General features: G+C 37.4%; 1 protein-coding gene across 1 annotated transcript in view; it reads left to right on the top strand.

Annotated features, from left to right (window-relative positions):
• The window catches only part of ppargc1a (peroxisome proliferator-activated receptor gamma, coactivator 1 alpha), a 41,009-nt gene extending 26,912 nt beyond the window's left edge, over window positions 1–14,097 (top strand). Inside the window, 6 exon segments of the mRNA XM_043243906.1 lie at window positions 637–729; window positions 1,853–1,973; window positions 6,403–6,453; window positions 6,456–6,526; window positions 7,677–7,828; window positions 11,358–14,097. Coding sequence (XP_043099841.1) covers window positions 637–729; window positions 1,853–1,973; window positions 6,403–6,453; window positions 6,456–6,526; window positions 7,677–7,828; window positions 11,358–11,461 — 592 coding nt within the window. The 3' untranslated portion in view covers window positions 11,462–14,097.
• Window positions 14,098–15,332: the final 1,235 nt, after the last annotated feature.

Raw genomic sequence — 15,332 nt, 5'->3', positions numbered from 1 at the left:
GATGACAAATAGAGTCCAGCAGAGTCATTTCTTGGGCAAACAAGCTTGTGTCACTTGAGAAACTTGAGAGACTTATGGAAGTCTCACATTGTTTCCTCAATGGACCTTCATTCTTTTAGCTTGAATTTTAGATTAATTTCTCTCCAGCTCTCTTTGATGGGGCTCTGTTGTTTTTAGTAGCAGCTGTTGTTTTGCTCGACAGCGTTGCCCGCTCCATCCCCACGAGATGAAAGAAACGCCATGTGAGTGAAGTCTTGGACATTTTAAAGTGGGTTACATCCAGACAGCATGCCAGAAAGACAATATTTACAGTGCCTCCTTTTGAGATACATAGTGATAGATACTGATCAAGGAGACTCTAAAACCAAAATATAGGAGATTTATACACCCTTTTAATATCAAATGACATTGTCATTTTACAAACATCTAACTATACATCAGATTTTAGTCACATCAGCATCTTTCTCCCCCGTTTTACTCCATGTATTATCCTTCACTTTTTATCTTATGCCTGCTGTTTAAAGTTATACATGCATTTAAATTGCCTGTGATCCTTTAAGTAAAGACAATGTTCAGTTTTCTGGCTTGGTTTTGACTTTTTTCTAAGAATGTTGTTGTCTTTCTGCTTGAATGCAGGTCTCCTCGCAATTTGGGCAATAGCACTTTTATTCCCAGGATTTATAGAAGCCCTCAGTCCCAGGCTCAATCTATTTTTGGTCGGAGACCCAGGTAAGTGCCTGTGCATGGCAAATACTTTTCCATTTGTTAGTCTTTAATATACTGTGCATGTATTATGTGACACTTGCACTAGAAAAATTAATATATGCTGATATTATAGACCAGTTCATGAGACTGACTTAAGTGCTGCAAGATAATGTACTGTGTCTGCAATACTTTCAGAGTCCGTCCTTATGCAAAGGAAGCAAGTCACTTGCTGACTCTGTCTAATTGATATGATGAGTTATGATGATGCATCATTTCAAGGCCTTAACTTTTCAAAGTTTTACAATAAAGCTTTCGTTGGCAAGAGCAGCTTGCATTAGGGACCCACTACCTCCCAGCTACACCTTTTCCCTGATGGTGCTTTAGTCCGCTCATATTGTGCTTTTACACCATGTTGCCTCTGTTGCAAATGGCTGTAGAAAAAGTTGCACTTTTTGGACGTAAAGTTCAAACTAAGCAAAAAGTAATGGCATGTGAAGTTGTGCTGACAGACACAGCTGCCAAATTTCTGCCATATTCCCTTAACAGTCCCGCCATTGGGAGCTGTAACCTTTTGCGATGTAATGAGACATCTTATTAATGTGTTTGTTTGTTTTCCACGCTAAGAAGAATGGAAAGCAGTCTGCTCTGAGCGAGCTGATTCCCAAGGCCACTTGAGCAAAACAGCAAACAATACATCTATGTACTGAGAGAGAAAAGGTTTATTGCTCAGTGGTTGCTCTTTCACAGCTCAGAAGACTTAATGGAGTTCTCAGTTATGTTTCAATTACATTTCTTCTACAGTTCCATTGGAAAAAAAAACATAAAAAAACTGAAGACTCATAGCTGAGATTATTTTGTTTTTGAAAGATTTGGCAAGAGTTCCCACCGAATCACACGGAAGTTTTATTTGCAGAATTGACATTGTTGAGATATTTTCTGAAACTCTGTAGGAGACACTTGATATTAGTTGGGACTTATTCCTCACAAAAAGTATCAGAGAAGCAGAAGACCTAAACAATTATCTCCATCTGCTCTCTAATCTCATCTTGGAGAAACAATTCAGATACTAAATATAATATTTTCTTTTTATATAGTTGTGTTTTTAGAAAGAACTTATTTGGATTACATTTTTTCTTTTCAACTACAGATATGACAGCTATGAGGAATACCAGCATGAGCGTCTGAAGCGGGAAGAGTACCGACGTGACTATGAGAAACGGGAATGTGAGAGGGCTGAACAGAGGGAGAGACAACATCAAAAAGCAATAGTAAGTGCACCCACCTATGTACCCACTTTATTAAGTTACTGAATGCTTAAATCATTGGGGTTGTTATTTAATAAAATTAACAAGCTTAAACTATGAATAAAGTTGCTGGTTTTTTTAGATACAGGGCATATAATAATGTTTGGTAGGGAACACATATTAACTGTTAACCAAGACTTTTCTCTCAACCCTAATTTGCTGTGTAATGATAATAAGGTAATTGTTATGTTTAGGTACAAGGGTTAAAAGTATTTTTTACTCCAAAAAATGACTTTTTGTCATAATTTACTCACTATCAAGTTGTTCCATATGTTATTTAATTTTTCTATTTCTCTTGGTAACCAAAAAAGTTAACTCGTAGTCATTCACTTTCTTAGCTGTTTGGCTACCAGCAAACTATCTTCATTTGTGCTCAGCAGAAGATTTATACAGGTTTGGGATATTTAGGATATTATGATGCAGAATAAGACATTAAAGGAACACTCCACCATTTTTGAAAATAGACTCTTTCTGTAACTCTCTCAGATTTAAAAAAAGTAAAGTTTTACCATTTTTTAATTCATTCAGCCGATGTCCAGGATTGGCAATAGCATAGCTTAGCATAGATCATTGAGTCTGATTAGACCAGAAGCGTCTTGTTTAAAAATGAACAGAGAGTTTTGATATTTTTCCTATTTAAAACTTGACTCTTTTGTATTGCAGTAGGCCCACAGAAAATTCAAAGTTGAATCTAATCAGACTCAATGATCTATGTTAAGGTATGCCAAAAGTGCTATCGCCAGAGCCGGAGATCGGCTGAATGGATTAAAAAATGGTAAAACCCAACCATTTTTGAATGACCCCATGTTCAAAAACAGCGGAATGTTCCTTTAAATGCTACAGCTGATGTGCTAGTAATATGCACATTAACAAGCAACTAATTAATACTAGAGAATATTGTTTCCTAAAGTATTGGTGAATGTTTATTCAAAACACTAATAATATGTATTTCTATTATGAACAACAGTAAAATTATAACTAATAAAAAGTATTTTCTGCTAATTTTACTATCCAAAAACAAATACTTAAATAAATAAAAATCTGTTATTTCCATCCCAGAATTATATTAATCACGGAAGGAAATGACACTGGGTTGAAAATGCTTCAGATAAAATGACAGTTTGTCCACTGTTGAACATTATTAGTAGACGATTTAAGCAAACTAGTGCGGGTGTGTTTTAAAGCTGTTGATTTTCTAAAAGTCCACAGGGCCAAACATGCCCATAGTTGATGAAAACCCTATTACGCTTGGAGGTGTTTTTCAGTTGTGGTCTCTCTCGTGCTGGCAGGAATCGTAGATTAGCACAGACGTTATCCTTCTCTCAGGCTTTCTCTGCCTCCATCTCTGTGTTTGCCTACAGAAAGCTCGAAGCGCACAGCCATCCCTGAGCTCTCTCTCTTTCTCTCTCGCTCAAAAAGTGAACTCATGCAAAGACGGCGCTCTGAATCATTCAGGCTACACGCGTTTCCTCTTTATCTCCCAGTTGTGTATTTTTAACATCTCTGTGGCATTTTCCGAACGCTGCCGGATTCTATTAATCACACCACGGGCTAAATGCTTTCGACCAGACAAGGAAAAAGTTAAAGCAAGACCCCCACCCCCTCCAAATCAAAGGTATGTTAATACTCGGACTCAAAATGAGCAGTTTAATTTCGAACACTTACATATTCGAAATGCAGTTCTCCGAGATGGAATATCAGTTTTGTTCTCTTTCGCTGTGCCTGACCAGACTGTGAAATGAGACGGCTTTCCAACTCAGTTCACTGATAAATGCACACGTCAAATAATGCACGCATGACTCGGCCCCGGCGTACGTTTTTTCTCCCACCTTTTTTCTCTTTTCTCCGTGTTCTGCGGCAGCGAGACAATTACTAGCGGCGGCGGCTGAGCTGTCAGAAGAGGTTTTGGGGGGGCAAAGGATGTGAGAGCTTCATATGAAGCGCTAGTCTCAGGGTGTCATCTTTAAAACCTCACCGCATTTATCAGCTGTCAGCAACAAAACCACCAATTCAGCAAACACTTTTGTCTCCTATTGTACTTGATGGAAGCACGAGGGGAGCTTCAGAGGAAATGCAAAAAAGAAACAGCCCTCCCAGGTGTTTTGGCTAATTTGTCGATTTTTGTTTTTGTTGTTGTTGTGACACGGTGACATCATGTACACCGGTGAATTATGACTCTGTTGAGGGCCAATAGATTTGTATCATAATTTTATGTATGACTTACAAGAGACCTCTGGTTATTGTTGAGGATCATAAGTATATTTTGTCACACATAATGGCAGGTACATGAGCATATGAATAAATAATGCCACGTAATAAGGCCCGAGGCTTGTGTTTTGTCTCAAGATTAGCAAGCTGAATTAAATACCTCCATTTTATGTATTCAGCCTGGTGGGGTCTTTACGTTCTCTCAATCTATGTGTTCTCTCTTGTGCTTCGTTGAATAATGGAACAAAGTGATATTAGCCCGTGGCTAAAATTGATGATTAAAGCACACCTGTGACTGCATATCAATTGATTTCCGTTTTAACGCCCTAGATCAGGCATGTGAACAATATTATTCGTTCAAAAATAATGGATTATTATACATGAACTATACTACAATGAACTATAGTTATTCAGAAAACTGATTGTATGATTTGTCAACTCTCAAACATGTTGACTGCATTTTTTTATTAATGAGAATTTATTTGATTATTATTAAATCATTTAAAATGTTTAACTGCTTTGATTGATTGATTGATTGATTGATTGATTGATTGATTGATTGATTGATTGATTGATTGATTGGTTGATTCTGCTTAACAATGCTGCTGTTTGGTTGAAAAGGTACCCTTTAAACCAGTGGTTCTCAAACTTTTTACAGTGATTTACCCGCAGGTCATTTAACATACCCCCACTTAGACCACAGTCACACCTTTTCCATTAAGGCACATTATTTTCCACCTTAAATTGATTTAAGGCAAAGATTTTTTATCTTTATTAATTCTATGTCATGTTTTATGGCATTTTCTTACCATTCCATTAAGTGTATTATTAATATAATAAATAAAGCAATAAATGATTAAATGAATGAAGAATGATAAATGAAGAAATTAAGTGATACTTATAGATTACAAACTAAAATCACCTTTATGTGGCAGAACGTCGCCATTTAAATGAGCGAGGCGTCATGTCATTCATTCATTCATTCATTCATTCAGTAAGGAGGTTGTAGTTATGGTCATTAATCAGTGAATCTCTGAATCATTCACACATACAGATTGATGAAAAATGACGTTGTTGCTTGGAGATGCACAACAGTTCTGTTGCAGATTTGGTTGGAACTATTGTTTTGTAGTAAAATATTACACTACTATTGACATCTGTCTTTAAACTGAATGCTATGTTTAAAACGTAAAATGTTCACATAATATACTTTTTTTGTTGTTGTTATTTAAAATCGTTTGGATATTCAAGGAAAATTGCATTCTTGCTTGTATTTCGAACATGAAAAGCAATAAATCTCACAGGGTACGTTTCTGTACCAGCAAAGGTTTCTTAAATCGATCTTAAATCTACAGCCTGTCAATATTTGTTCTTTATGTTATTAAGTGATACAAATCAGCATATTTAGCGGCAATCTATCATATGCACGTTGCTTGTGTAAATACAGTCAGTAATTTGATGCCATTTGACCATTTACAGTACTCCAATTTTCTTGTTTTTATACCAGAAGCGGCATTTTGTTTGTAAGAAATAAATGGTTGTTTTAACTTTAAGTTTAAGAATTATAAGACTGACCAAACTCCAGTGCTTTAAACCATTTCACAATGAAAACAAATAACACAATTTATATTGAATATGTGTCAAAAGACTGAAAAATATTGGGACGATTTTTAGCTGCATCACCCAGCTGTAGTTGTAAATACAGAAGACGGTAAAAGATTGATGAAAGTCATCAATCTCCAAATAGAAAAAGAAATTCTGCACATACAGTATTCAGTATAAGAAACGTCTGCAGCATTTATAAAGCTCAAAACAATTCTAGTCATTTTAAATGATAACTGCTATAAAATTATCAGGGGCCAACGTTGTATTGTATACGATTACCTCACGATCCTATGGATAGTCCATGTTTAAGACAGAATGAGACTTTTTCAGTTTAGGTTGCTTCTTGTCCACACACACACACACACACACACACACACATACACACACAGAGTGAAAAAGATAAAGGAGAGTCCTCCAGCCATTTCCTCCAGACTGTTCTTGGCTTTCCCACAGTGGTGGATGTTAATTACAGTCATGGGGTGAGGTTGAGAGAAGTCAAGGAGAGGGGGAAGAGGAAAAAAAGAACAGCAGAAGAACTATGTTAGACTAATCTCTTCTCTCTCGTTCCCTTTATGACCAGGAGGAGAGGCGAGTGGTGTATGTGGGATGTCTTCGCGCCAACAGCACACGCACTCAGAGCTCAAACGCCGCTTTGAAGTCTTCGGCGAGATTGAGGAGTGCACAGTCAACTTGAGACATGACGGGTAAGACCGTGGGCCTGCAACTGTGTGTTTTTCTGGATTGTGTGTGCGTCAAATGGTTAAAGGGAGTCAATATTTTCCTTTAGCATAAAAGGAATCGTTAAAATCTGGTTAAAGATGAACTTGTGGTCACTGGACGGTGATTAGTAAAGCAGACTTCACTGCTTCTCCTTGCACATGCAAGTGCATTTTGGAATACAAGTAGAATTAAGCCACAAATTTAAAGCCACGTTTACCAACAGCTTGCGCCAAACGTTAGTGAAAGAAAGTGTATGCATTTATCATTTCAGATGCAAATATTTTTGTGTTTGGTGATTTCCTAAGGTATGAAATAGTAATTTTACTGGTAATTGAATAAATAATAATAAAACTGGTATTTTACTCCCCCCAAAATCACATTTTAACCATTTTTTTACATGCATCTGATTATCATCAGATCTTGTTTGTGACTTAGTCTGTGCTGCTCTTGGTAGATAGTGTTGTTCATCACTGAAATGACCATCTATGTCTTTTAACTCTCTGTGCTGTTTGGTCACTTTTTACCGAATTTTATTTTGGAAAAATTTGTATTTCATCTGAATGGTATGAAACTTGGCAAAGGTTCTAGCAATTGCTATGTAAAAAATAAATTAATTGAAAAGTCACGGACTCGATTAGAAAGAATGAAATGAAAAAAGTCACATTTAAAAATGAAGATGAAGACTTTAGAAATTAATTGGAATTTTTTTTTTTGCATTTTTTCAGAAGTTTCACTTTATTTCACATCAGCGAAAATCTGCTGAGAAGTGTCTTCTTTAAAAAGAGTCCAAACTCCAAGGAATTCAAGATTTGTGACAGTTTAAGTTGGAGAGTAATAAATGTTTTACAAATATAGTTACATATACAAAACTCCATATTTAAATATACAAAATGTGAAAAAAGAGAGAAATGAGAACGACCACGACATGAGAAACATCAGAGTTCATTTACAGATTGTCAGCAGCTCGGTGTTTTAATGGAGCTGCAATATAACACTAATTTGTTCTGTTTCGTAAAACTGGCCCCTACTGAGTCCAACTTTGCATGTAGAAATATTAAATGGCAGCTGATAGAATCACGCATTGTTCCTTTACTCTCTTCGAATGACACTCCATTGTCTTTTTTGTCAACCCAGGGATAACTTTGGCTTCATCACCTACCGCTACACTTGTGATGCGCTCGCTGCCCTTGAGAATGGACACACGTTGCGCAGGTCGAATGAGCCTCACTTCGAGCTCTGCCTTGGTGGACAAAAGCAGTACAGTAAATCGAATTATACAGACTTAGGTAAGTACCCGGGGCCGGCTGTATTTCTACACGGCAGATAAAAACCAACACCTTAATACAGAATGAAAAACTGCTAGGATAGTAGATCCTAGATAGTAGATAAGTTATGATGCATTGTGGGAATTCTCTATATAGTACTTCTGCTTTAGCCGTGTACATGCGTTGGTGCTCTGGATGGTTTATGTGAGTTGTGAAAGCAGTAAGTACGGGTAGGAGAGCGAGGTCACGTTCCTCTTCTAAAACGGGCTTCCTTCTGCTCGCTGCTGGGATGCTGAATAGCATCAAGACCTCGCCATGACACTGAGGAGTGCGCAGCCTGCAGAAAGAGATAGACAAAAAAGAGAAATGAGAGGATGAGCTCTGTCAGCTGTGACTGATTCATAAACAGCTTCATCTCCATCCGCCCCAGTCAAGTCCGTGTTCTGTCCTATTCTAAGCCAAGCCACTTGAGCAGCAGCTTTGGACTAACATAGATATTCTTGGCATTTTATTGTACCCTTTTTTTAATTCATCTTTTTATTTTATTCATCATCTCCTGTGCTGATAAATAAATAAATAAATATTATATTTCCTGAGAATAAAATAGCATAAGTTTAAAATGAAGTACTAAAATTACTAAAAGTAAAGCTGAATTATAATATAAAGCTAAGGAGAAATATCCAGCAAACATAGAAACAAATAAACATATCGATCTATCTAAAACTGAATTAAAAAGGATAAATAAAAATGGAAAAAATCTAATAAATCAACAAAAGCATGCAACACAATTACAATTTTATACATAAAAAATTGATATATATATAATGTTATAAATATGTATAAAATGCTGTCTCCAGTGTTGTCATTGTTAAATAGAGCTGTAACTATTTTATTACTTGAAATTCAGGAGAAATAACTTTATTTTACGCACACATGTTGCCTTGGCAACAAACCTAAATAAAGTGAGTTTGAGATGAAGTAATAAAAATTACCCAATTTAAATAAAAATTAAAACAATTCAAACAAGTACATAAAAAATATGACACTTGAAATGAAATATGAAGAAATATTATTATAGTACAAAATACTACTAAAATAGCGCTGTTCGTCTCTGTCCCATCTCTTTCACTCTCATCCCATCACCCTCTTCCCCAAAGGCTTTTAGACGCCCATGCTTTCTTTTCATATGCACCAAGCCCTCTGTCCAGGATTACCAAGGTGACAATCTAGATCAGATTGATGTATCTTTGAGTGACAAATTCCTCTGTAAAATGTTATGGGGCTTTTTTCTACCCATGATGCCTGTGATAGGATTGTGGCAGAAATAGGCAATCATCATCTCCACCCAAAGGCGGAAAGTGTCTATTGGGGGAAGGGACGAGATAGGGAGCAAAAAGGAATTGAATCCTCAGGGCAGCACCTTTACATGTTGGTCGAAGAGGGGGTGCGGAAAAATGGGGATCCCATTTTTCCTGTTATAACAGGAATAATGGGATGCTGGGGAACGGCGTGCACTTGAATATTTAGTCAATGCTCCGCTTCTGCAGAATGTGAGGTCAGGGACGTGTAATGCTCGGGACGCTGGGATGATCCGTCTCAGTGGCGTTGATGGTGCTGCAGGTCAATGGAAAGGAACAAGAGCACTTTCGTTCAAATAATGAGGACATTAGCATGTATTTCAAAGGCTCAGACTAAGGCCAAAGGTATTCAGATTGTGGACATAATACGCTCTCCAAAGGTGAGTGCTGAAGCTTTGGTTAAGGGCCATATAGCAGAGCCATTGTATTTAGGAATCTACCCTCGCCTTGGGGCAGATGGATGACTTGACCTTCATTTTCTCGAGGCCTTTCTCTAGACGCTGGCTTTTACGGTGAGTGTAGGCTGAAGCACGGCGACAGGTTCAGATGAAGAGGGTATGGCAGTAAAAAGAGGCAAGTGACTAGAAAAATGCGGCCTCAGAACCTTCCTCTCAATCTTCCGCCTTTCTCTTCCTCTTCCTCCTTGTTTTCCGAGACACCGTCCATTAGTTCTAAGTAGAGCGCAGGGGCATTTTTCATCTTTCAAGGTGCGCGGCATGACACCGTTCTCCCCTTAGCCATAGTATTAGATCACGACTGGCATCTCCTGCATGCCACGGTCATTCCCATTTCTCACGCGCTCCGAATGCGCCGCTGTGCATGCGGGGCACCATTTGTGAAGCTCTCTGCGACTAGAGATAAGACAGCCGTATTTTTTATCCTGGATCCGAATCAAACCGTACGTGTGATGGGCTTTGGGTTCTCGTCCTCGAGAAGTCGCTCCTGACCGTTTAATTATTAAACTAAGTGCTTTAAGACAGTGGAGAAGTATATTACAGCAGGGGTTGAGACGGAGACCTAGAAGACTGACCCACAATGATTGAAATCTGGTTTGGAATACACATGCCAGGTTTTCTTGTTAGGTTTTAAACAAGCTGTATGCTATTTTCTATAAATGTTTAAATCTTGTGATCCATGTGAGTGTACATGTCATTCAATCAAATTCAAAACTGTTTTGCATCTAAAATGAAATCTGCTTTGGTAAATCATAGAAAAAAGAAACTACGTCAAGTGAGATTAAGTTCATTATAGACTAAAGGTACAAAAGCTGTCACTGGGGAGGAACCTTTTTAAAAAGTGCACTTTTGTACCTATTAGGTTCAATTCGGTTCAAATATGCAAATATGCTTTTAATACATTTTAAGTGCTAATATGTACCTTTAAGGTGACAAAATGGATCCTTTAGGTGCAAACGTGTACCTTTTGAAAAGGTACCACCCCAGTGACAGCTTTTGTACCTTTATTTCTGAGAGTATAAGATAAAAAAGTAAACATTATGACAAATTATTATAGAGATAGAAAGTTAGTATTTACACAAATAAAATGACTAAATTGACAAAATGTCATAATCATCAACTGCCAAATCATAAATACGAGATAAAATAACAACATTTATTAATAATAAAATCATAATTCATAAAAATACAATGGGATGATGTCCTCAATTGACAAAATGTCATGATTCTGAGATGATTTGAGATGATGAAATACTAAATAATAATTATGAGATAAAAAGTAAAAATAAAAATTACATCTAAATCTTGAAAAATGTAAAAATATGACAAAGTTAAAATGAATTCATCAAACAAAGTTTAAATTATGGGATAAAAAGTGACAAAAATTCTGTGCTACAAGTCAAGATCGGGACATACTGAAAGATAATAAATTGAAATTACGTGTCAAAATTTAGATTAAAATTATGACAAAAAATGTAATTGACATTAATTCAATGAGATAAAAAGAAAATCACGAGATAATGCGCAACTGAGACATCAAGAGTCGTCATGATCCCGCTTTTTATCTCGTAACTGATTTACCAAAAGCATGTTTGTTTGTTTTTTACGCGTGTGGCAGAATAGGCATCCGTTCGAAGCAGCTCTCGCAAAGCGAGTAACGCACAATAGCGCCTTTAAAAACGAGGCCAGCCTCCCTGATTTCCACAGATGTTCAAATGTGCCATTTTCTTCCTCCAGATTCCCATTCTGACGACTTTGATCCAGCCTCCACTAAAAGCAAGTACGACTCCATGGATTTTGACAGCTTGTTGCGAGAGGCCCAGTACAGCCTGAGAAGGTAATGAGCTGCACCGCCGCACCGGCTGCCTGCGAAGAGAGGGATTCGCAATACCTCACTGTTGTTTCTCTTCTTTTGAATACAAGACTACGAGACGTTTTACACTTTATCGAAGTGGAAAGAGTATATATATATATATATATGGACGAAAAAGCTCTACGTTTATGAAGGGATATCTACGTGTATCTGCAAGCAAAGTTTACATGAACCTAGCTGCTGGGAGAGACTTTACCTGTGGGAATAGCCAGTGAAGTAGCCGACGCTGCTTTAGTGGACTACACAGATCCGCGTGGAAGGCTCTGGAAGAGACAGATCTTCGTCGGAGCCGGCTCCACGCGCCCCCCATCGCCCTCGGCACTTCTGAGAGGTGAAGAGCGCAGCTCGTTCGGTCGGTTTTTATTGTTTGGAGTTTATTTTTGCGGGCTCTTTCCGTTCCTTTTTTTAATCTGGTTTGGGGAGAATCTCTCGGAGGTGACATGGTCTACATTTACCGAGGGGGTGAGGGGTGGATGTAGTCGCCTATTTACAAAACGAATATTTTTATTTGACGTGCATATCAGCGTTCTTAGTTTGTTACAGCTATGCACTGTAAAATGCAGCCTTTTTAAGACGAAATTTTCTTAATCGAGAATGTTGATCTGTAGTCATTACGATGATGTGTAACCTACATGGCGTTTAGATGACGTGATTTGATTGTAAAAATACGTATGGAGATTTGCCGCTCTTTTTTGGGGGAGCATGCAACCGTCTTTTCCGTTTTTTATTTCGACTCCAGTTTCATCTCGAAGTTCGACTACTCAGTGTTTTCCGTATATACATGCAGCGTGTAAGATAAAGTTTATGTTCACTATTGTGTATAAAAAAAAAAGACGAAAAAAAAAAAAAAAAATAAGAAAAGCCCCGAGATATTTTTTTATCCTTTGCGTCTTGAAGGAATCGAGAGTTTTTATTTAATTTTTTTTCTGTGCACACGAATCATTGTTATCGTTCTCGTTTGATAATACACTTTCACAAAGAGATGATTGCTCTTCTAACACAGAATTACTCGTTGCTTATTTATGTATTTATCTCAGTATTCTAATCAAAATATTTATGGCAGCCATCTCACGTGATGCGCCTTACAAATTTTGCTATTTATATTATTTGTTATTCAACAATCACTGGAAAGGATGTAAATTTAAAAGTTCTAAGAAATATCGTTTTTATATATGCCTTCGGAGATAGAACAAAAACATATTGTATGATCACGTTTTAGGCTTACGATGAACTCTGCTGCTCAGACTCGTTTGATTTTCTAGCTCTGAAACACTTTCATCCCCCCTTTTTCATCTCTTTTTTTATTACATGAAGCAATAAAATGATTTTGCAGGTATTTTGTTGTACCACAGAGAATCTGTGTCTTTGCTCCACACCTTTGATTATGTGAATGCCAAACTGAAGTTTACAATTTTTTTCTTTCCTGAATTTTTTAAAAAGAAAAAAAATATGTATTTGATGTAAAAAAACAAAAAAAATATATATATATATATATATATATATATATATATATATATATATATATATATATATATATATATATATATATGTATGTATGATCCTAATCTTGTCATTACTCACAATAACAAAAAGTAATAATAAATATGAAAAATGTGAATTAAAAAAGAAATAAATAAAAATAAAAAAGCAATAAATATTTTTTCAAATCTGTATTTTAGCTCATGTTGTTGTATGGTTTTAGACATGACAAATTACCCAGACTCTGTTCATTCCAGTGCCTCGACACAGATCGACACAGAAAGAGCAGCTTGTGTGTGTGTGTGTGTGTGTGTGAGAGAGAGAGAGAGACAGAGAGTACGAATCTAACACAAGCAATGACTTAAAGGGTTAAAAAGCCAAAAATTGCATCTGTGAGCTCGAGTCTCTTTCCAAAGCGAGAGCTATTTTTGTCTTTGCTGTGGTTTGAAGGTACCTCAGAGGAACTGTAAATAATTCAAATCGCCCGAACACAACAGGCCCTTGTCACCGACACTCAAACTGACCTCTCTCTGTCAATTAAAGACCGGTTCCGTTGTTGTGCCGATCTGTTTTTGAATGCGAAACCCACATTGAATTTCTGCACTTGGAGGCATGGAGAGAGCGTGATTTTCTGCACAGAGCTTGGGTATGACGTCATGTCGCGTGTGGCTTTAATCGATGCGACGCGTCCGTTGCAAATCTGCTTTGTAAATTGCTGTAGCAATATGTTACAACACCCGATGGGGTGTATCTTTTCGGAGTGGCGGACTTTTTACCATAGTAAAAACTACCGAAGGACTCGCCACCGCTTTGGATTTTTTTTTTTTTTTTTTTTCGTTTTCCTTTTTTTTTTTGGTGTTTCCATGAAGAAGCAGATCTATCTAAATGAGGCTGTGTGTGGTTTTGTGTGTGGATTTGACAGAGTGTGTGTGTACTGGGGGTCAAGGGGACTGTGTTTGGCTGTTATCTTCTCTTCGTCTCCTATCCATGTTGCCTTCTGCTGAGTCCTAACCAATGCCTTTGTAGTTGTACGTATTGTACAATCTTTGTTGTGAATTTTCGTTTTTTTTTTAATGTGTAGTTTTCATCAGCCTCACCATGCCAATAAAGGGATTTGTGTCTAAATTATTCTCCCCCTCCGTTTTCTTGTGTTTCGCCTTCAGTGTAAGTTTACCGTGTGATTATGTGTTGCGTTAATGTGCTCAAAAATTGTGAAATATTATTACAATTTAAAATCGCCGGTTTCTATTGCGATATATTGTAAGATCGAATTCATCGCTGTGATTCAAAGCTGAATTTTCTGCATCATTACATGACGGAGCCTTCGTAAATTATTAATATACTGGATTTGCTTCTCAAGAAACAGTTATGCTTCATATTTATGCAGAAACCATAACACTTGTTAACTATTAACTATGACTTTCCCCTTAATAAACTCCTAATTTATTAATTGATAGTTAGTAAGGTAGTTGTTACGTTTAGATATTGGGTACGATTAGGGATGAAAAATAAGATCATGTAGAATAAGGCATTAACATGTGCTTAAATGCTACTAATAAATGGCTAATATCTATTAATGTGCATGCTAATTAGCAACCAGTTACCAACCAATCAGGGGTTTTGAATAGAAATGAATGATTTCAGCAAAAACGCACTGAAGTGATCAAAACAATGTCACAAAATATCAAAATATCAGATACATAAGCAGCACGTAATAATATTTTGGGATATATCGGGACGATCACGTGACTTGCGTCGCATGAATAAATCATTTTACAAAATATATTCAAAAAGAAAACGGGTCTTTTTCGATTCGGGTCGGTTTCTGCTGTATCTGTGATCAAATAAAGGCGGCCCCCGTAAAGTTTGGGACGACTCGCTTGCAGACTCGGTTATTTCTGGCCAACGCTGGCGTTTTCGCCCCGGCCGCGCGCGAACCTGCACAATGAGCGACGATAATCCCGCGGAGCTTGTTTCTTAATTCCCATAAACCCTTCCGACGGCTTTCGCCGGCGCGTCCGTGCCCGTAAAGGGGCCGAGAGGGTTTGACGGCACACCTGTCCCGGCTGAAACGTAATACTCTATCGTTATTATTCGGCCCCGTGAAATGGCAGAGGAGGTGAATAACCTCTTCTCGTCTGTGAGAGATGTGGCAGGAGCGGACATTAAATTTTAAAAGAAGAGGATCCAATTGTGGATTTTATTTATTTATTTATCTTTTTCATTAATGCGCAGGTTTCGCCTCGGAGAAAAGAGGCGCTTCTTTCATTTCGCCGTCACAATCGTGCGGGCAGGAGGTCTCTCGATGTCTGCCCTTTTCCGCACAATGAAGCTGGAAGCTGAAGAGCTTCACTTGGCGT

The sequence above is a fragment of the Puntigrus tetrazona genome, chromosome 7, assembly GCF_018831695.1.
Source record: "Puntigrus tetrazona isolate hp1 chromosome 7, ASM1883169v1, whole genome shotgun sequence".
Lineage (NCBI taxonomy): Eukaryota > Metazoa > Chordata > Actinopteri > Cypriniformes > Cyprinidae > Puntigrus > Puntigrus tetrazona.
This window is presented reverse-complemented; position numbering and strand designations above follow the sequence as displayed.